This window comes from Anoplophora glabripennis, unplaced genomic scaffold (assembly GCF_000390285.2).
Source record: "Anoplophora glabripennis isolate ALB-LARVAE unplaced genomic scaffold, Agla_2.0 scaffold127, whole genome shotgun sequence".
In the NCBI taxonomy this organism is placed as follows: Eukaryota; Metazoa; Arthropoda; class Insecta; order Coleoptera; family Cerambycidae; genus Anoplophora; species Anoplophora glabripennis.
This window is the reverse complement of record NW_019416291.1, coordinates 33356-55070: the sequence shown is the minus strand read 5'-3', so window position 1 is coordinate 55070 and position 21715 is coordinate 33356. Positions and strand designations below refer to the sequence as shown.

The following is a 21715-nucleotide window of genomic DNA, read 5'->3' as shown; positions in this document are numbered from 1 at the left end:
AAAACGTAAAGTGAGATGAAACTAGTCTCGCGTCACGTGACTTAGGGCCTTTGCAGGCTTATCGCACGCGATTTGTTATAGCCACTACGTGGTATTAAGTGTTATTGCGTAATTTGCATATAGATTTGACAGTAATTCTTTTAATTGTTGCATTACTACCAAAAGAGGTAGTTTATTTTAAAATGAATGTCGCGCGATTTGCCTCCTAGGTCATGTGACTTAGTAAATCGCTGCAGCTTTTGCAGTTCATTTTGGAACAGCTACAATGCACAGAAACTCGGTTCCATCCATAGTATACTGTCAAATTTATGGTTTATGCCGTCAAATGCTTATTTGACATCAGTTTTGACATTTGACTAATTTGATAATACTTTGGTGATTAGGTTTGAACTCAATTATGTGAAAATAATAGGAGATATTTGCCAAAATTATAATTATATTGGTCATAAGCTTCTATAAACATTTTTTAAATAGAACGTGATCTCCCTTTTTTAGGTAGAATTATATAAATTTAATTATTCCGCGTTATCCACTAGAGGTCGTTACGGTCTCTTAAATAATTTGAAGCTGTGATGTCACATTTGTCGTTTTTCCCCTAGTTTTAGGGCAAAATACTCCGAATTTGCAAACCTACGGATATAGGCAATTTTATATATCTATCGATTTAGTGCTTTTGTGTGTTGAGAATTTCAGACTACAATGAATTTTTCATAAAGGCAAATATAGTAAATCAATGCATTTTCATTTTGCGATGTTATAAAACACTTTTGAGACAGTGGGAGAATTTCCCGGCGGCCGCGCGTCGGACAAAGACAAACGCTGCCTTTGAACAGAGGCTGCTGCATAGGCGCAACACATAACCTCTCAAAATCCCCATTTCATTTTGGAAAATCGAAGTTACCCCGCGTCCGCGACACCCGACGCGACCCAGCATCCTTTAATTAATCCCTTTCAACTTTCTGATGAAATTTAATACATCAAACCGGGAGAGAATGCTATTAAGACGCCGCCCGACGTCTTTCGCACAAAGGGGACCCCAGCAGTACGTTCCCGGCATCGATTTCTGCGGCGTGGGCGAAGGAAATTCGAAAACGAAACAATGCCCCCCGTTTTGGCGAAAAGGTACGGGGCCGGGGAACATCCCCGGCCGCCCTCTGGGGTTCGCCCGCCCCCACGCAACGTGTCTGCGACTAATCTATATTCGGATGAGACGTGAGCAACTTCTAAAGCAGGAGCGGATCGGTTTCCCGCAGAAGCACGTATCCCGCTGTATTATCGGATGGGGTCTCTAGGCTGGATTTATTTTTTCTGACTGTAGGATTAAAGAATTTATGCTAAAAATGTGTCTTATAGAGTAACCCGTTTATATCGCAAAAAAGGAAGAAAAACTGGAGTATGAGGTGTTAGTTGCTCTTAAAAAAATCCTAGGGGTAGTTATACAGGGTGTTCAAAAAGTTTGGAACCCCCTTCTATCTCAGAAAGTACTGCTCAAACAAAAAAATGATTAGGACAAAAGTTGCAGGGTTTTGAGTGAGCAATGACCTTGAAGGTTATTTAGAGGTCAAGTTGAAAATTTTAAATGGAACCGTATACTTTTGACCCCGAAAATGGTAAGAGCGGAAAATTTTACGTTCGAATGTGACCTTGACCATGACCTTCAAGGTCATTTAGAGGTCAATCTGAAAATTTTAAATAGAACCGTATATTTTTGACCCCGGAAAGGATCTAATATATTAGACTAAATATTTGATTCAAAAAGTTTTCAAATTGACCTGTAAACGACCTCCAAGTTAGTCAAGGTCACCGTTTGATTGCTCACTTTTAATCCTAACATCTCAGTAATTTTTCCACTGATGAGAACTTTCGGAGACAGGCTGTTGGAAATACTGTGGCCATTTCCGGGGTCAAAAGTATACGGTTCCACTTAAAATTTTCACCTTGACCTCTAAATGACCTTCAAGGTCATGGTCAAGGTCAAAGTCCCCGTTGGATTGCTCACTCAAAGCCCTGCAACTTTTGTAATCATTTTTTCGTTTGAGCAGTATTTTCTGAAATAGAGGGGGGTTCCAAACTTTTTGAACACCCTGTATAACGTTCTTCTCATTAATGCAGCGTTTTCGAGATACGGGATGTTAAAGTTGTTACTTTGAAGAGAGTTTTTCTTCATTTGTACACGATTCAATATCAACTGTCTTAAGAAAAATGTACAAACCATTTTATTTCCAACAGCAGTGGCGCACAGTGATGCAAAGCGACATTTTTCGTGTCAAAATTCACTCGACAGCCGCATGAGGCTGAAATTGCTTATTTTTTTTAAATACATTTCGGAGACTGTACTTTTGCGGATCTCTGCAGGAAATGGGTATGCAAAATCTAGACGACCTATCGGAAAATTAGTAATTTCATGTTCTAATCAATTAAATTACCTACAATTTAAGGTATCATAAGTCATATTTCACCAATTTGTTAAAGGTTGAAAGCGGAAAAATCAGTTTTCGAAAATTGCGAATTATTATTGCAAAAAGCGATGGATCTTGATGAAATTTATGGAAAAGGCGGTCAATCCAATGTCCAACATGTGTGCCAAAGGCCGAGTCTATTGACCGTGAAATTTTTTGCTCCAAGTATTTGCTAATTTCGTTCATTTTTTGCAACTAATTGTTTAATTACTAATCGTTAATTTTAGAAGCTAGTATCGTGGGTTCTAATTATTGATCCAAAGAAACTAATAAAGTAAGGCGTGCAAAACAGCGTTATAAACAAGTTGTCCCAGGGTCAGGCAAAAGCAGCTCGGGAATTCGCTCTTTTTGCATTAAATAGAGCTTATTTTTTCGGTAATTAAAAAAAAAGAGAAATCACCTACGCTTATTTATTCCCAATATAACTTTTTTTTATAACGTTAATTGTTAATTAACTACTGGACGTATCGCACCGGGATTTTAGAGACAATTAAAGAAAGGGTTAAGCTTTTATTTTCAGAAAGTTTTACATTGATAGTTCATGTAATAAACGCGCTAGCAGCAGTAAAAGTTAACGTTAATGAACGGCCTGCATAATCATGTTTATTTAAAAATTACACTTGAATAAAACGTATTTTAGTTTTGTACTTTGTTCCCTGCATAAAAAATTAATTTGTGATAACGTGACACTTAATTCATTTTTCAAGCCAAAACTTTTGTCAAGAATGTCTTTTTTCGTATCTTGCAAAATAAGGTATGTTTACTCTTACGCAAACAACATTTTTGTGTTTTTGACCCACCCTGTACAACAAAATTGAAGTTCATCATGACGATTCGTATTTTCTAAACAAGCAAAAACTTTTATCGAGAATGCCTTTTTTCATATCTTTCCGCTGACATACTGTATAAATGTTTTTTGAAGAAAGAATGAAAATGAGCAAAATTAACGTTAATATTGTTCAAAATAAATAAATAAGTTGAATTTAAAAGAAAAAAACATGAATAATAAAAGCCAGAAAAAATATTCGAAAATTAATATTTTCTACAATGCTCATAATTAGCCTGATAAAATTATAGATTGTACGTTAAAAAATAGAGAAAACATAGTAGACGCAGAAACCCTTCCTAAGGGAACTACTTACAGACCCTTGAAGGTGCGCCTCTGAGGAAGAATTTTATTCAACGTCGAAACTTATGGCAATAAATAAATAAAATATTAAATATTCTCTTTGTCTTAGTGATTTAATTCGCAAATGATCTGGGAGTGGGTAAACTGGGATGGGGGTAAAAACTACCGTAACATCTTTGTGGATAGTTTTTTCTAAATTTTATAAGGAAATTGAAAAATTTCCTTTTTTTACAAAACAACTGTTCTTTAACTTCGATAGGACAACCACACAAAATAAAAGTAACATAGGCCTGTATTTCCCTTTAGAAAACAATTTCGGGTTTACGATTATTACAACTTTTTTTTCATATTTTTGAAGGCAGAATCTAGTGATTCAGTTTGTTCTTCTAAGGGACCAACTGAAATATAACCTTATACATTTTATCACAATACTGTCATTTATTTCATCAATATCAACCTCTTTCCTGAGTATGACGTCCTCTGTTTATCAAAAATAATATCTGACACGATTTTACTAAGCATATAGGAAAGGATTACTCGATAACTCCCATAACAAAGAACGGAACAGCTGCGGGCACCGATAACTCCGATTCATACAAGGCAATAAAAACTTAATTAAACTATTAACAATGATTAATTGATAAATATTTAAGGGCATCAACTGCAGATACTGGATGCAGCAGCTGCTTGATTGTTCGCAGTCGCAATAACTGCGGGGTCCTTGAAAATTAATTATTTCAATCGGTAACAAGAATTTCACATTAAGAAGTCCGTAAACAAAGTAGCCATGTTTGAAGGCGCATTTCCTTTTTTTTTTTGTTTATAACGAGCGTTCAAATAAAAACGTGGTCAAGTTGGTTCTGAAAATTTGGACGTAGGGCGTAGCGTATAGCAAATGAACTTAAACGTCATCTGTCAAAGCGCTATATCGCCGCTATCAATTTGAATATTTTCGTTTTAAAAAGCGTTTAAAATGGTGTTTTCTCAAGAACAAAAAGTGTTTATCATAGAGTCCTACTTTAGAAATGGACGCAAGATTGATGGAATATGGAAGTATTCTATTGAGGAATGTTTCATAGAATTTCAAAATCAATTTCCCGGCGTTGTTGAGTACAAAATTTTTCAAAGTGCAGTTCAGCGTTGTGTTAATGTTTTTCGTGAAACGGGCAGTGTAACAAGAAAAGAAGGAAGCGGCCGACCTAAAAAGCGGACTGAAGAATTAAAAGAAAATGTCCAACAAATAATGGAAAATGCGCCAAGAACTTCTGTACGTGTTTTATCACAAATGGTGGGAGTATCAGTCGGTACCTGCCACACAGTGTTAAAAAAAGATTTGCGTTTGTTCTCCTATCGTTTAACTTGTCAGCAAGAACTTCATGAAGTTGATTTTCCGCGACGGGCTGTATTTTGTGAATGGTTTTTAAACAACTACGGTGAACTTCATAATATCACCTTTTTTTCTGATGAAGCCTGGTTTCATTTAAGTGGTTACGTAAACTCACAGAATATGAGAATGTGGTCTTCTGAAAAACCAGATAACTTTTTTGTCGAGGGCCCTCTACACGCTCAAAAAATTGGAGTTTGGTGTGCTCTCAATCGAAGGAGGATTTATGGACCTATTTTTTTTAATGGTACTCTTACTGCGCAAAGGTATAGAGAAGAAATTATCGCTCCTTTTGTTAACCAGCTGGAAGAAAACGAAATTACAAACTTTTACTTTCAACAAGATGGCGCAAGGGCACATACGGCAGGCGAGACGATGAATATGTTGAGGGAAGTTTTCCAAAATCGACTAATAAGTCTCAATGCTGAACATGAATTTCCACCGAGGTCATGTGATATTACGCCGTGTGATTTCTTTTTGTGGCCTTACCTTAAAAACACTATTTTTGAACTGCCTATTCCTGATTTAAACCATCTGCAGGCTCGACTTATAGACAAGATTCGTGAAATTAACAATACCCCGAGCATCTTAGAAAATGTCTTTAATTCTTTGAGGAACAGGTGTGAAAAGTGCTTGGAACAAGGAGGGGGACACTTTCAGCAGCTGCTTTAATTTATTGTTATAACAAGGAGGGGGACACTTTCCGCAGCTCCTTTAATTGTTTGTTATTGTTATCACGATTATTCTTTAAAATAAAGTTATATAGTCATTAACGTTATTGAAACTGACAGCTGCTATACAGCTCGTTGAGAAATGAGGTTAAGTTGGTCGCTATAAGCTACTCCCTACGTCCAATGTGTCAGAGCCAACTTCGACCACGTTTTTATTTGAACGCTCGTTAGTAGCGCTTATGATGCGCCACCTTTGTTTTGCTGCTAAACAGAAACTGCATAGTTCTCTACATCGAGTAAGTTGATCGCAATAGTTATTTCTTTCATTTGTTTTAATAAACCAATTAATTTAAAGTGGAACTGTGCTGTAAATTAGTTTTAATTAAAGCAAAAAGGAAAAAAACTATAAATATAATTCGACACTGGGAATTATTTTAAATTGCGTATATCCTTATTAGTTTGCATTACTATTTTGCGTCACTGACTATACGTTGAGGGGCTATTTAAATTAACATTGGCTCGTTTTTTTGTGAATTATAAAAGTTTCACATCACACGGAAAATAAAAGCAATAAGTTTCGAATAAGAATCGACACAGACCAGGGGTATGTAGCGAAGCCCAAAATATGGTGATTTAACGCAACTTACCTTTATACCAAGCTGCATGGCTGACCTTGAAAGTGAGGTTTCAAATTTCGGAAAAAAATCAATATCTTAGTTATACTTGAACTTAGAAAATCCAAATTTGGTATAGGTGTGAGTGTACCAAGAGCATTAATCGACAGTAAGTAGAGTTCAACTGAAGCATTTTAAAGGGTTGATACGGAATGATGCACCATTAAAATGTGACAGATTATTTTTTTTTATTTGCAGCATAGTATAAAGGTAAAATCACTATATTTTGGGTTCCCCTACACCCTACATGCCACTGCTATACGAGCTATAACCACCTATCTTAATTAACGAATGCTTTTTATATTCAGCCAATACACGATATCATAAAGTGGAGACAGTATTTGGGCGTAGAGGTATTCTTGAGCTCTCTGTCTAATAATGTACCTAGTTTATAGATTCAGAACTAGTTTCTGTTTATACGTAAAAGATAGCATTGCGAGATTATTGTGAAACAGCATACTTAGTTCTTAAAAATGAGAACTGCTTTACAGCTATTTTAGATTTAAAATAACATTACCCAGAATAGGCGCTAGATGTTAATGATATCCTATAAGACCTTTCAAATTTTTAACATTATTCAATTAAAATTTATATTCACTTGGTCGTTTTCAGCAAAATATAGCATCAACGTGACCAAAAAGCTTTTACAATCTACCCACTGCAAGAGCTTGTTTGTTGTAACTTGTTACCCACTTAGGACTGATTCGAGTTTCAAAACTTTTAACGAGAAATTAATGAGAATAAATGGACGAATGTATGATATTTCGTCACATTTAAACGATTATTGTTGTATTGTTTATAGGCGTAATATTCAACGCTATTCGAACTTGGATAAAAGGTGAATATCTAGGTATAATACATCCAGTTCAATATCACTGATTACCATACCAACATATGAAAGTAGGTACAGTAGAAACCTACCTACTGTAATTCTGAATATTGCACAAACTAAAATCTGTAAAATAGGTAACCGTTATGATATACATTATAGGATCATAATCAGAGAAAGTTGTTCAAATTTTAAGACGTCTTATCTGGGTAACAACAAGAAATTTTGCATTAGAACCAACGACTATGTACTTAATTAATTAAAAAAATTGATATTAAGCATACCCAAATACTGGCATCCAGCTGCTCCCATTCCGAATTCACCTCGACAATCATAAGTTCTTTAAAACTTTTAACAAAGCTTCTATATCTTACGAACATCATACTCAAAATCGAAATTGTATTTTTTTTTAAACTTACCTAATCTAATGGTCAAATCTAGTAGCCATCCAAACATACGACAACAAATAAAAAAAGGACTACCAACATCACGATTTTCAAGTATTTTATTTCATAAAATTCGCATTTTAACAAAAGAACCAAGGTCTGGACCTTTTGTATAATTTTTTTTTTATATCTGTCAACATGCAACACATGCATATATTATTATGTACTTATGCGTTAATATACTTATCTTCAAGGTATTAACATGCTCGGCAAATCAAAGATAAGAAAACGCGGGATTTGGTAATGGGAGCTTAAATTATTAATGAAAAGCTGTACATGCCATGCATTATTAATCTAACCAGCGTGTATCTAAATTATGAGCCACAGGTAGTGCGAAGGGTTCGGCGAGGTGGAGAGGAGCTTCTAACATTCCACAATCACGAAAGACCGGTTTTATGAACTAGCTACACACAACACGCCAAAAACAAGAACAATTGTATAAAGCAAATTACTTCTGGATAACTGGCAAGGCAAAATGCTTTTCCATTTCCAAAAAAAAAACAAAACAAAAGCTTTCAGACATGCTTTGCCCGACATAAAACTTCCTGGGACAACATCGAATGGCATGACATGAATCGACTAGGTCGCATTAACAAAAGAACTATTGTATTGTGTATCACTTACCTTGTTTGAGGAGGTCGTTACAGGTGAACAAAAACTGCTAGAAACCACTACAAACAGCGAAAACGACTTTACAATCACGTTAGAAAAAAAATCGACAATCAGCAAGTGGTTGATCCCAACACACATCAACTAAATTATTTGACAATGATAGAAAACAAATTAGAAGGAAATGAGGAGGCCGATTGTGAGAGGTGGGAATGCAAATTAAACAAAGACGGATATACAAATATGGTGCGCGCGCCTCTGCTCTTCCTTTCAAACCGTGCGAAGCGTATTGATTTTCAAAACAAAAACAATGACGTGCGTGTGAAAATATTTGAATCCAGTCGACTTACTTGCGAATATGAGAAGTATCGCATGGAGTGCGGCTATTATTTACCTGCAAGTATGGTCAATGCTTTTATTCCGCAGATTTGCGGCAGCCCAGAAAGTTACGTACACGTTCCCCGAGTTTCCTTACAAAGAGACCAACAAAAACGTAAGAGCTGATTTAGAATGAATGAATCTTTGTCTCATACGTTTCTGAATAGGAGGTGATGTTCAGGGAGGTGGAGGCTGCGTGTGAAAGGGGTTGCTTGGGGAGGCACGGCGTGTCGAAAGTATTGTGCATTAGACAGTGCGTTTCCCCGTCCTGTTACAGGGATTTGTATCAGTCAGACTTGGTAGGTATAAAAAAATTTAAGAAACCTTTCTTACCAATTATTAGGTGAGTATTTTATATGTATAATTCATTCACGTTATTTTTTTCACGGTCAGGTGCAGCTGTGAAAGCTAAATTATATCAGTATACAGGTACGAGGTGTTAAAAACACATACAATGTGCATGTAGGTACTTTTTGTTGTAATTTTGGTTAAAAAACACAGTACAAATGGAAAATAGGTTAGTTTAATTAATCTTCCCAGCGTTACCAACGAATAAATTAAGGGATAAAACGTGAAGGAAATGGTTTCGGAAAAAGGTAATGATAACAGATTTTTTTCCCAAGTTGCTAAGACACAAATCTAACAAATATAGGGAAAAAATATACTTTTAGATACTTTTGTACTGACGCTTTCACCTTTATATCACAAAGCATTGCCTTGCAAAGAAACAATTTCTCCAAGAAATTTAAAATTCCCGCCGCACTAGTAGACCGACAGCACCTGAGAGCATATATTACATGCAGGAAGCTGGAAGCACAACATGTTAAAAAGTGTAGAGAGAAATGACGATAGTTTAAGTACACGGTGTCGCTTTCTAATTTTTGAGGAAGAAGTTGCGTTAGCCAATCACGTGTCTGTGCGAGAGAGAAAAATAGTACCCAAACTGTATCTTTGTCTCTTTGTCACTAGTACATCTACACTATCGCCGTATGCATGCTTCCACTCTACCCAGCTCTACCTCTACGCAAGGTTTCTTAGAAATCTTGACCTCTACCCTCCATAGACAGAACCTGGGAGAGTTTGAAATCTTACAAGGATATTTAATAAACATATTTGGTAGTCTCGATGGACAGAACAGTGGAATGGCAGAGTTGCCAGATGTGGGGACACAACAGGGCCAGTTTCTTCAACTGTCAGTTAAATCTAAGTCTGTCTCACGTCTCACATGCAGACATAGATTTAACTGAAAGATACCACGGCAAATAAAACAACTATTTGCCGTGAAGATACATTTACCAAGAGGTGAAAAAAAGCCGACCATATTCGAATAGCTGTCAAAAACTTCACGTCAAATGTCGACTGACAATTTTTTGACGATTTTNCAAAATGTCAAAATGAAAAAGGTTAAGTTACCAGCTGACAATACTAGTTGCATATACCAACAGAATATTCAGCTGAAGGGTGAAGATTTCAGTCATTTGATCTAAACTTGTGACGTCACATAGTAGTTTAAATGACTGACTATTCTCGCAAAAAACGTAATATTCACTCATACTACACATACTACAACATACGACTTCACTCGCGAAAAAAAGCCTATAATGTCGAATGTAGAAAATATAATACTATACGTATATTTTCCATAGTATATATACTTATGGTTGTCACTTGAAAATGTTTTACCTTCATCTTGTAATAAATTCCATGGTTCTATACTTGATTTCTATGAGATTCATTTCGGATGCATGTGCAGTGGAATGGCAGAGTTGCCAGATGTGGTGACACAACAGGGCCAGTTTCTTCAACTGTCGGTTAAATCTAAGTCTGTCTCACATGCAGACATAGATTTAACTGAAAGATACCACGGCAAATAAAAAAACTATTTGCCGTGAAGATACATTTACCAGGAGGTGAAAAAACCCGACCATATTCGAATAGCTGTCAAAAACTTCACGTCAAATGTCGACTGACAATTTTTTGACGATTTTTAAAAAAATTGTAACAAACCGAATTCTTAAAAATTTTTGTTTAAGTTTTAACTTTGGCAAGAGAAACGCCAAAATCATATTTTGCCAAAGAATCTAATTGCAAAATTTCTGGAAACCGTAAAATACAACTTAAACCATGTGAAAATTCAAATATGAAGTCTAATTTTTTTTAGCTGGAAGAGGGAGAGGTGGATGTAAGACTCAACTCTTTCAAAGGATGTTTTATTCAACGATACAATAAATCTCGTCCATGACCTGGCTAACACCAATAGAATAATTAATAACAATACGACACTTAGGATTCTCTGTAAATCGCAATGTAAAGATGATTATAACGAGCTCTTCTTTATACATTGTGTTATAAATCAACAATAAATATAGGAAATGTTCGGTTTTTTTTTCTTCAAACATATAAATAGAAGTCGAAATACAAATATTAGTTAAAACTGACCATATTTGACACTTACAAGACAGAATTGATATAAAAGTGTTAACATTTAAAGTACCGTGATTTTTCGAGTTGTATGTTGTGGTCTATATATCTGACCACCACCACACATTGCACATTCTTAACCTCACCTAGGAATCTTTGACCTATCCTTGCTGTTCTCGGACTAAGTTCTGTGAGGGCAGACCTGCTCTCAGAACCCCTAGGCCTGCCCTGATTTCAGTTCTTGTTTGTTCTAAGGCCGCTACACACGGTACCGTTTCTCAGACAATGGCGGTCCTCCGAGACTTTCCGTAGCGACCTCTGTAACTAGTCGCATCCACTGTGTCCAATCAACGAAGATAGTTTATGTAGTGTTGTAGTAACCGTTCCTTCGATGTTATGTTTATTCACTTACGACTGATTTTGGGTACCACAAAATTTTAGACGAGGTTGCAACTGCGATTAAAACACTTTTTTCTTCATTTCCCAATTCCGTTTCACTTATAGAAATAATGTGAGGATAAAAATAAATGTGACACTCGAAATCTATCACAGATATTCGAGATAATGTGAATAATATAAGAATATAGAAGAAAAAAATGTTTTAAAACCGCAGTAGCTATTATGAGTGAAGCCACCGTAAACTAGACGAATTAAACCATCTTTATCTGAGGATAAAAATAAATCAACAATCGCAATTGCACAGAATGAAAACCGAAAACCTAGAGGTTTTGATAGTGAGTCTGCCCCAACAGAGCCTAGCCCGAGAACAAAAGGGCAGATCAAAAATTCCTAGGTGCGGCTGAAGAAGTGCAGTGTAAGTCAGTAACAGGTGGCGACCAGGTACACAGGCCACGGCACAACAACCCGAAAGTCCATGGTTACCGTTAATATTGATATACATCTTTGGAATAGTTTTAGGTTTAAATGAAATGCATCTCATTTAGTTTGAATCAGACGTAATACTGTACACAAACGGAAACAAGGTGGCACTAAATTTTTCCACAAAGGAGACAATCATTTTGAAGTTTAGCGTCAACTTGTTCTTATTTTTTTCATATTTGTATTTTTAAAAAATTCGAGATTACAAAACTCAGATAATACCATTTACAATGGATCTTGAAAAAAAATATTACAGGCAGCTTTAGAGGTATTACAAATGACACTGAATTCTGACATGGATAAAAAAACATTGACGATAATATTCCTAAATTTTGAAGTCTATTTTCTCTTTTTCATTGTAAATACTTGCAAAAACAAAAGATTCGTAAAAGCTTTTAAATACAGTAGTAGTTTGTGAAATACATTTTACCTGAATAACAGTAAATATGGTAAAAAGCAGATAAACTGGTATATTTTTTTCTATACAGGGCCTCCGGACACGGATGGGCCATACTTCAAAAGTAGCTTCCTTGATTTAGATTATCACCTTACTACAATTTTGCTTTCAGCAAAGTATTTATAAGACAAATTATTTTAACTGTTCACTATTGCGAGAGATAATTTAATCTTAAAAAGTGTAGTAATTTTTTAAAACTGAAATAAAAAATTGGTTTCAAAAGCACTTAAGTTTTTAAGCAAAATAATACGATCTAGTTTGGTTTGGTTTCATAACCTTGAAACATGGCCCATTTGCTTCCGCACACCCTGTATATTTCGGTCGAAATCTTTTCCCGTATAATAAAGACTATTCACTATTCACTAAATTCAAAACCAGCATTTCTAAGGTAAAATAAAAAATAATCTTGCATTTCGGCAAATCAACTAGTTTTTTTTTTATTAAAAGACAACATTTTTGGAAAGGAATTCGGCCTTTCAGGTTAGTAATAAATGCATTTTAAAAATATTCCTCACAAATCTCACAATCAAAGCATGATACTGGCACTGGATGTCCTTGTTTTAAAAACAAAGAACTGTGAATTTTCACTAAGTGACACCTCTTCAGCTGTCAACTATCAACAACTTGTGAAAACATATTTAAAAATAAGCAAATCAGTAAAATATAAAAATATACTCCATATTTCCACAAATAAAAACAAAAAGATATACATGGTACTTTAGAATTAATTGGATAAACTTAAAATTTCAGTCCGGGTGGTCAAAATTAGAAAAAACAGCCCTTTGAAGGAATTTCCATGTTTTTGATATACAGGGTGTTGAAATTTGAAACAAATTTATATTTTTCTGATACCACCACTGGTGGACATATTTATATACAAATTCTGCGGATTCTCTCATCTATTTAGATAAATTGTTAGTTCAAGTTTCATCACTTTATTAGTTCAAACGTCTGCAGACATATTTTAAAAAATATGAATTTTTTTCAAACGACACCCTCTATCCTGAGAACAAAATGCTTCCGGGCACTCGTACATGTAATTTTTTTGCCACATTTTCCCTGAAATCAAATTCAAACTTTGACCAATCAGCCCTGAACGGCGATGAACATTTTGACAAAGATAAAATTATATTTTGGCGTAAATATATAAACTTTTTAACACGTAGAAAAAATAAAAACATGATTACGAAAAATCTGATTAACACAGTAAATATATCACAATAAAATAATATACAAACCATTTTCCATATAACAACGCATATATTGCTTTCTCTTATTTATAGCAGCTATCCAATCAACACGGCTCAGTACAAATGTAAATGTATATCGGACAACCAATTGTATGTACATCAAACGAGCCTCGGAAAAAAAACAGATTGGAACTACAGAGTGTGTTGATCGGACGGCTCTCGGAAGATTTAGACTTATGTATTAGGTTTTTAATGTCCTAGTATATACAAACGCATTTGGAACTAAATAAATTTTCATTGTATACCATTTTAGAAAAAATAAATTATATTTAAGAGTTCTGCGCTACGTTCCGGCACAACTGGGAGTAGGGCGAGCCATGGCTTGTATTTGACATTATTTGCCGATTTGATCTTTTATGATGCCAGCAGTTACCGCCTTTGCTTTTCGTTGTACGACAACATGGTCTGCACTTACACAGAAAAACAGTTGAAGTGAACACCACTAAAAATGGGCCGGAATTTCAAAGTTAACAAGCACGTTAGACTTTTTTTAAAGTTTATTTTCCAGTAACGATGCTAAGGAAGAAATTTTATTTGAAATTTAATTTCTAGCATTGTCCCAAAATTTGAAACACCTTGTATGTTGTTCCAGCTAAAATTACCAGCTAAAATTTCAATATACTTTTAAATAAATCTGTAATTGAAAACAAATTTTTAAATCTGATTAGCCGTTTGCGAGAAATTTCACTTGGAAATTGTGTCCCATTTTGGCTGCACCTTAATTATGATGTGAAGAACAGGCTACATCGAAAAATTCTAAGCCAAAAAAGTTATAAACAATGGGCCCCCAAATCGATAGTTTTCGAAATATACGGTGTTGAAATTTTATACAGAACGATAATGCTTCAATTAATTATTTATATAATTTAAGATAAAAATCTGTTAAATTCGGATATAAATTAGTTTACTACTTGCGGAAATATCATATGACACTGTAAATAACATAATTTCAATATTATTGAATATTTTAAAAATGCAGTTACTGTTTGTAGCACCATACTTTTTCAAAAAAAAAAAACAATAAATCTGATTTTAATCGGAAAATGAACTATTTCCGATATACACTATTGGACAAAAGTAAAGCAACATTTATGTAAAAAATGCATTTTACTTTGTTGAAAGTTGAAAACAAAAAATGAATAAAATAATGTAATTTCAAGCGCTACGTAGTAGGCTGCTGTCATTCAATTATTTGGTTTTGGGTTTGACAGTTCAATTTTGTTGTTATACGGTTTTTGTCTGAAGTGTGCTAATTTTAAGCCGATAAAAAAATGCCTAAACTACTGCTTCAGTACTGATTTAAAGCAAAGAGTATTAAATGTGTTTAATAACGGGGAGTCAGGCAGATATTGCACGTCGCTTTGAAGTGGTCAGACACACAGTTTCGAGGATATTGTAAAAGTTTCAAGAAAGAGGACATTAAATAATATGCCGAAGTCGGGCAGACCTAGAAAAACATCAGTAAATAACAACAGATCGATTAAACACATTTGTGTCATGGATCCATGGAAGTCAGGTCCCAGAATTATAGTGGATATTGGAAATTTAAACATCTGTGAGCATACAGTTTGTAGAACGGAAACATTTTAGTAGAAGGCTGACCAGAAAACCTTTAATTTCTGTAAGGAATAGAGCTGCCAGGCTAGAGTTTGCCAGAGCTCATTTGAGATGGACTGAAAATGACTGGAAAAAAGTATTATTTAGCGATGAAACAGGTTACAATATTTTGACTCGTAAATCAGAGATTTCTGCTGGAATTGTACATTTATGGGGGATGTTTTTCCTTAAACGGAATAGGTCCTGTCCATTTCATTGATGGAATTATGGATCATTTTGTGTATAGAAATGTCCTTCAGAACGTTAGGATGTCATATGCAGAGTGGGAAATGCCTCCGAGATTCATATTTCAGCAGGACAATGATCCTAAGCATACCTCGCAGCTTGTGAAAGATTGGTTTCATGGCAATAATGTACGAGTTTTGGATTGGCCATTACAATCACCTGACTTAAATCCCATTGAGAACTTATGGAAAGAAGTGGAAAGGAGAATAAAGACAGAAACATTCAGAAACAAAGAAGCTTTACGGAATAAAATAATTGAAATTTGGCAAAGTATACCGGAAAACGTTATCCAAAAGTTGATCTTGTCAATGCCTAGAAAGTGTGCAAAAGTTATCGCAAATAATGGTTATGCAATCAACTATTAATAAGTAAGTCTTAAGTTGGGATTATTTAGTTATTGTTAACAGATTTGTCAGATTTTTTTGTTGTTGCTTTACTTTTGTCCTATTACTTTATAACCCAGTACCTAATGTCACTGATGTATAATTTTTTCTGTTTATTATGAGTGACAATTACATTTAAGATTTACGAACCATTCAGACAAAAGTTTATTTCTTGTTAGAACCGGATTTTAAATTGATAAAAAAATCAAAATTGCAAAATTGGCAGTTTGTTGCTTTACTTTTGTCCAATAGTGTTATATTACTTTTCTAACTACCATTAATTTACTAAATATTTCACAAAATGTAAAATAACAACCCATTTCTCAAAGAAATTTATAGAATGCTGTAAAAATTTACATTTTATTAGAGATAACGGTAGTTATGGCCCGGAAAAAAATTGCCTCGATTATTTTCACAGATATTTCACAATTACGATGTGTTTAAAATCATACATTAAAATTAAAATTATATGAACTTTTTCCTGAAATAAGAAATGTTTATTGAAAATAAAGAAAAAATAAATTGTTTCTACAATGAAATGAAATATACCTTTTTTTTTTGGAAATACAAGAAATTACAAAATACCCAACGGCGATGAATTTTTAGTTTTAGTAAAACTGTCTCCCGTAACTCTGCTATCCCAGTTCAGTGAATTTTTATCTTCAATTAGATAAATCATTAGCCTCAGTTTCATTACTCCACATCAAACATCTTCAGAGATATCTTTGAAAAGGTTTTGTTTTAAATCCAACTTCTTATAAATCGAAAACTAATGATTTGCCAACCCGTATCAATGTTTTTTCCGACTTAAAATCACTTACGAATTGCTCTTTAAAATTTATCAACGTACTTCATTAACATCCTGTATCTAAAGCATTACCCCTTGCCGTGACTAAAAATAAGTTATCACCCTATACCAGTCGTACCGACCCTACACCGATCCCAACCTATACCGCACTGACATGCACCGCATGATTAGCGTCGTTAAGTATGACCTCCCCGCTTTGATCTCCACTGCCCGCCAACTCAATCTGCTGTTGTTCCCCTTGCGGGTTGTTTTTAACCTTATGCTTTTTGCTGAGACCTGGAAGTTTGGGCAGGTGTTTCCGGGCGCCGCCCGGACCCCGGGACTTGCCCTTGTCCGGGTCCTCCTGCTCCTCGCTGATCGAGTCCAACGGTACGTCTGCCTGCTGAGGCTGCTGATTGACATCTTGGATCGGAATGTCATCTGCAGGCATACATCACACATCAGTTAAATTTCATTAGCGCGACTTCTCGCGTCAAGTATCTTCGTTTTTTTTCTTGCGGCTACGCGGCGTTTTAGGCGTTTTATAATTGTTTTCGTGAGACTTACCGGGTAGCTTCTTGGTTCTGAAGGAGGCGTTGGTTATCATTGATTTGGACACGCTGTGGCTGTGCGACGGTCTCGGGGTGGCCGAGACGGTGGGCGAGTGTTGGAGTAGGTTCTTTATAGCACTGGCGGCTAGAATAACTTCTGCAAAAAGAGTAATGTACGGTATCGGACAAAATTGGAGTAAATAATATATGTGAGTAAATTTAATACATCTACAGTCCAAGAAAAATACACTGATTGGTGTATTTCACTTCAAAATTGGTTGGATGGTTTGCGTGACTTTGTGGTACCCTTTACCCACGTTCATGCTAGCACAGGTGTTATTTAAGAGAATAATATTCACTCATTTCTGTAAATACCTGCATATGATTCATACTTTGCTCTCTGAATGACATCATGCAATGCTTGTATGGCCGCACTAGCACATCTTTCAGCAGCGTGGTAAACTATATGGAGCAACTCTATTAGTAATGGACTCGATACGGGTATCCTCGGTAAATTACTCTGGTGAAAACTACTGTCGCTCGTTATTGAACTTCTAGCACTTTCCGAACCACTGTTGAACCCCTGCGTCACTAATCTACAAAAATATTCGTACGATGAACATATTCAACAATGGCCTATAAAAAACTTACCTGCAAACTCCTTTACAAGTTTGTTCGATGCCCTGGGTAATGACATTAGACAACTGTTGGTTGTAAAGAAAGACAAGTGCCGTGACGACGCGCTGCCTGTTTTGAGCGTTCAAACATTCTACTTGGGGTAAGGGGCCCCAACTCACCAGCTTGGTGTTGCATTCTTCCCACCTTCTCAGGGAGTTCTCCGCTATAAATGCAGGTTCTAGGTTGGTCGAATCGTGGAAAATTGACGACTGTGCTAGACTGGGTACTCTGAAAGATAGTGTACGAGGCTGACCTTTCGAATCGATCACCTGGAAGAAGAGTTGTCAGAGTCTGTTGACACATTAAGAAAAGCGACTTACCTCCAAATTGTATAAACTAACTAGTAAAGTTTGTACAGCAGAATAAGATTTATCAGACAAGTGTAAAAATACAAGAGTAGGTATAAACTGCATAGCAAATCTCCTTAAACTTTCTTCGCCTGATCGATAAAAGTTTAAAAGTTGTTGGCATATTCCATCGATTAACTAAAACATGAAACATTTAAATTACATTTTATTGTTAACTTGGAAAGACTTGGCATGTAGAAATTTCTTACTTACATTGTCAGACTTGTATTTTTGAGGTTCTGCTAGAACATTATACAGTGCTATCATCACCTCATGGTTATGTTCCTGCTCCGTAGAATAGGTGTGGATTTCACTCTCAGTAAGTGATTCAAATTCATCCAACCAGTCCAAGACCAGGGCATCGGCCATTATTGTCTCCTGTTAGTTGCGAAAAGGGGTTTATTTGAGGTTATGTTATCTTGTACACTTAAAAAGCTTTTGGCTAATTATGTACGAATTAGCATTATATACTAATTTTAGGAGTATTTATAACTGGGAAATTAGTGCAAGGATCATCTAATCAAAATAATATTAATTGTCAAAACAAACTGCAAATGTCAAATGAAAGTACCACCAACTGTTGGGAGTGTGGACACGACACAAGTCTGAAATATAACTAGTGTCTCAATGTAGCCACAAAATACCCTAGGTTTACCCTCGTTTATTCGGTATAAATAACAATGTATTGTAAAATAATTGATTTGGTATCCGAGAGAGACCGATCCAGAAAAAGATGGAGATACTCCCTCCCTTCAAGGTGGGTGATATTTTTTATTACAGGGTGTTTTGGAAAAAGTACCATAAATTCGGGAATTGAAAGATCATCAAAAAATTAGATTTTGGTTAAAATTTAGTAAACCACTTTTTGCCAAAACAGTATTTTGTCAAAAACGAATCATACTTGTTCTAATATTATTTATTTAGAACCGCATTTATATTTTCATAAAAAAATTATGGAATATCTATAGAGTATGAAACTTCATCTAAACCCATAGCCAATTTTTTTTCCGTCCTTTTAAACAAGTTTCTCAGTGATATATCTGGTTATACTGTACAGGAATAACAATGTTTTTCGTGTGCCTTACCCTCTTTAGAGTCCCGAAATATTTCAAATAGAACGTCTTAATCATTTTTCAAAACACAGTGCTAAATAACAAGTCGATTTACCCTTGTCGGATAGTGCCTGGCTTTCAGCCAACTGTACGAACACATCGTTTGCACTCACATGTACCGTCATAATCAAAGTAAATAAACTACCGGCTGTTTGGGGTCATCTTCCAATTACAGCAACTTAAAACTCTGTTATTATCAATCTATTTCAATCACCCTTCATAAAACATGTATGGGTATTTTGATCAATAAAGGATGGAGAGACGACGAGCGAGATATACCCATTAAGAATTCATTAAACCGTTGTCTGTAATACTGTAGTTGTAAAATTGGTCAATAAGAGGAAAGAAGAATGCAATGAGTAACATTACAAATATTTATTGTTTACGATAAAAAAAGTTTTAATACAACAAATTCTTGTCTGTATAAGTATCTAGCAATAAATAAGAAAAAAATATTTACAATTAAAAAGTTATTACTAATTACATATGACCAACAAAAATACTGGGTGGTTCGATTTTTTTTAGCACACTTTACGAACAGGCGGATTATCAAGTAATAACAATAATTTATTATACATACAGGGTGTTCAGATCTAACCAGGAACAGCTCTGTCAAATTTTAGTGTGTTGTACGATTTTATATCCACTGTGTTTTACTTTTCGTAGGGCCGTTTTTGTATCAGTCTTATTTGCTTATTTGAAATTGAAACATTTTCTCTGGTTCTAAAATTAAAATAGAGGCGAACTATTAAAAAAATACATTAGGGACTTGTTTTTGCAAACTACACAAAGTAGATAGTTTCTCACAAAATTTAAAACATGAAGAAAAAGTGACACAAATGTGCCGCAAAGTGACACAAGTGTGCTGCAGACTATTCACAGAATGCACAAAACGTTAAGTTACAATTCCCATAATTCAAATATTATGCAACGTCTCTAAATAATACTAAGATGACAACTATAGTACATTTACAACTGACATGCTGTTAACATCAGCAGCAGCAGCGTTTACGAAAAATGGCATAAAAACCAACACTCCAGGAATAAGAATTCAAACCGGTCCAAACTTTATTGTAAATTATAATTTTAAATGGAAAGCGTTGGCAGTTTCCTTTTTTTGTAATTATTTGTCATAAAATAATAAATAAATTTATTGAAATTATTAATCTGTTGTAATTAACAAAAACTGCTACCAACATGAAAATTTAGGTAACTATGAATTTCAGAAGCATGAAAAAGTGTGACAGGAAAAATGTAGTGTACAATTTGTGTAAAAATGCTAATTTCTCACTCGTTTGAATTACAGCACTCGCAAAAATAAAAAAAAAGTTTTTTTATTTTTGCGTTATCCAATAAACTATTAAACTATTAAAGATAGATATATACCGCTATCCTATTCTGCAGCAATTTTTTTTTCTAGTTCGAGGTTGTACATTAACATTAAGACATCCTGTATATACAATAAAATAATCGTCGAAATTGTATAACACACTCAAATTTGACAGGGGTGTTTCTTGTTAAATCTCAACACCCTGTATCTAAGTATTCAAAAACAAAAATATTTACTTTTTCTTTCATTTGTTTCAAGCACACATAGTCTCATTTCTGGAACTTAACAGAGCGTTTTTTTACAGTAATAACTCATTTTTGAAATGGATTTTCATATTTTATTAGTCACAGAAAGCGACTGTAGCGGATGCGTTTATTAATTCAAAATGTTTCACCGTTACTTACATTCAATAGAAACCATATAAATATGCCGCTATTAAATAAAACCAAAACACCAAGATTGAATGTACGTGTCTATCGAAAAAATTTTTCAGTGATAGAAATAAAAAATGCTAGAAGGTGTCCCATTTGAAATAAAGTAAGCCACATAATAAATGGGACACCCTGTATAATAGAGAATGGTTCTAAAGTGCATAAATTTATTTGACGCGGTTTTTATTTGGGACATTTTTTCATACTGTTATGATTACCGGAGCTACAGAGAAACATATTGAGTGCCACATGCCTTTAATTTTTTTTTAGTGATTTATTTGTTGTAATAAGTAGTAAATAACCAAAGAGCATTTTTTTTATTGCAAAATCAATAGATTTCGCAAAAATTATTATTTCAGTATTTTGATTGACATTTTTATTTTTACAAAAACATCCACCAACCCTGTGAAAATAGCTTAAAAAATGTGTCTTTATCCTCAAAAACATTCTGTTAAATAACAGTAATTGAGTATGTTTGAAAAATATTAGAGAAAAGGTATTCTCTTTCGGAAAACTTTAACATCCTGTATAAAAAGTAAACATTTTTCGAATATAATAGAGCAGAACAGTCACAACTCATGAAAATTAAAGCGGCCATATTTTGACAGTGAAGCATGAGACCCATACCATTCTTTTATGGAATGAACTGTTGACTCATTAGAGAACTT

The 21715-nt window shown here is 34.6% G+C and overlaps 3 protein-coding genes across 3 annotated transcripts in view; 1 reads left to right on the top strand and 2 right to left on the bottom strand.

Moving 5' to 3' along the window:
* The window catches only part of LOC108903600 (RNA binding protein fox-1 homolog 1-like), a 120305-nt gene extending 111960 nt beyond the window's left edge, over positions 1-8345 (bottom strand). The window contains exon 1 of the mRNA XM_023457470.1: positions 8217-8345. Coding sequence (XP_023313238.1) covers positions 8217-8342 — 126 coding nt within the window. The 5' untranslated portion in view covers positions 8343-8345. The remainder of the gene's footprint in view (positions 1-8216) is intronic.
* Positions 8346-8495: 150 nt separating this feature from the next.
* On the top strand, positions 8496-13702 carry LOC108903604. Its single transcript, XM_023457463.1, has 3 exons — positions 8496-8694; positions 8747-8878; positions 10741-13702. The coding sequence occupies exons 1-3, from the start codon at positions 8560-8562 to the stop codon at positions 10819-10821; spliced, it is 348 nt and encodes a 115-aa protein (XP_023313231.1). The 5' UTR covers positions 8496-8559; the 3' UTR covers positions 10822-13702.
* Positions 13703-16373: 2671 nt separating this feature from the next.
* LOC108903587 (hyccin) lies at positions 16374-19333 on the bottom strand. Its single transcript, XM_018705815.2, has 7 exons — positions 19260-19333; positions 18388-18552; positions 18148-18312; positions 17801-18096; positions 17525-17745; positions 17166-17306; positions 16374-17039 (listed from the first exon to the last, which is right to left on the bottom strand). The coding sequence occupies exons 1-7, from the start codon at positions 19302-19304 to the stop codon at positions 16759-16761; spliced, it is 1314 nt and encodes a 437-aa protein (XP_018561331.1). The 5' UTR covers positions 19305-19333; the 3' UTR covers positions 16374-16758.
* Positions 19334-21715: the final 2382 nt, after the last annotated feature.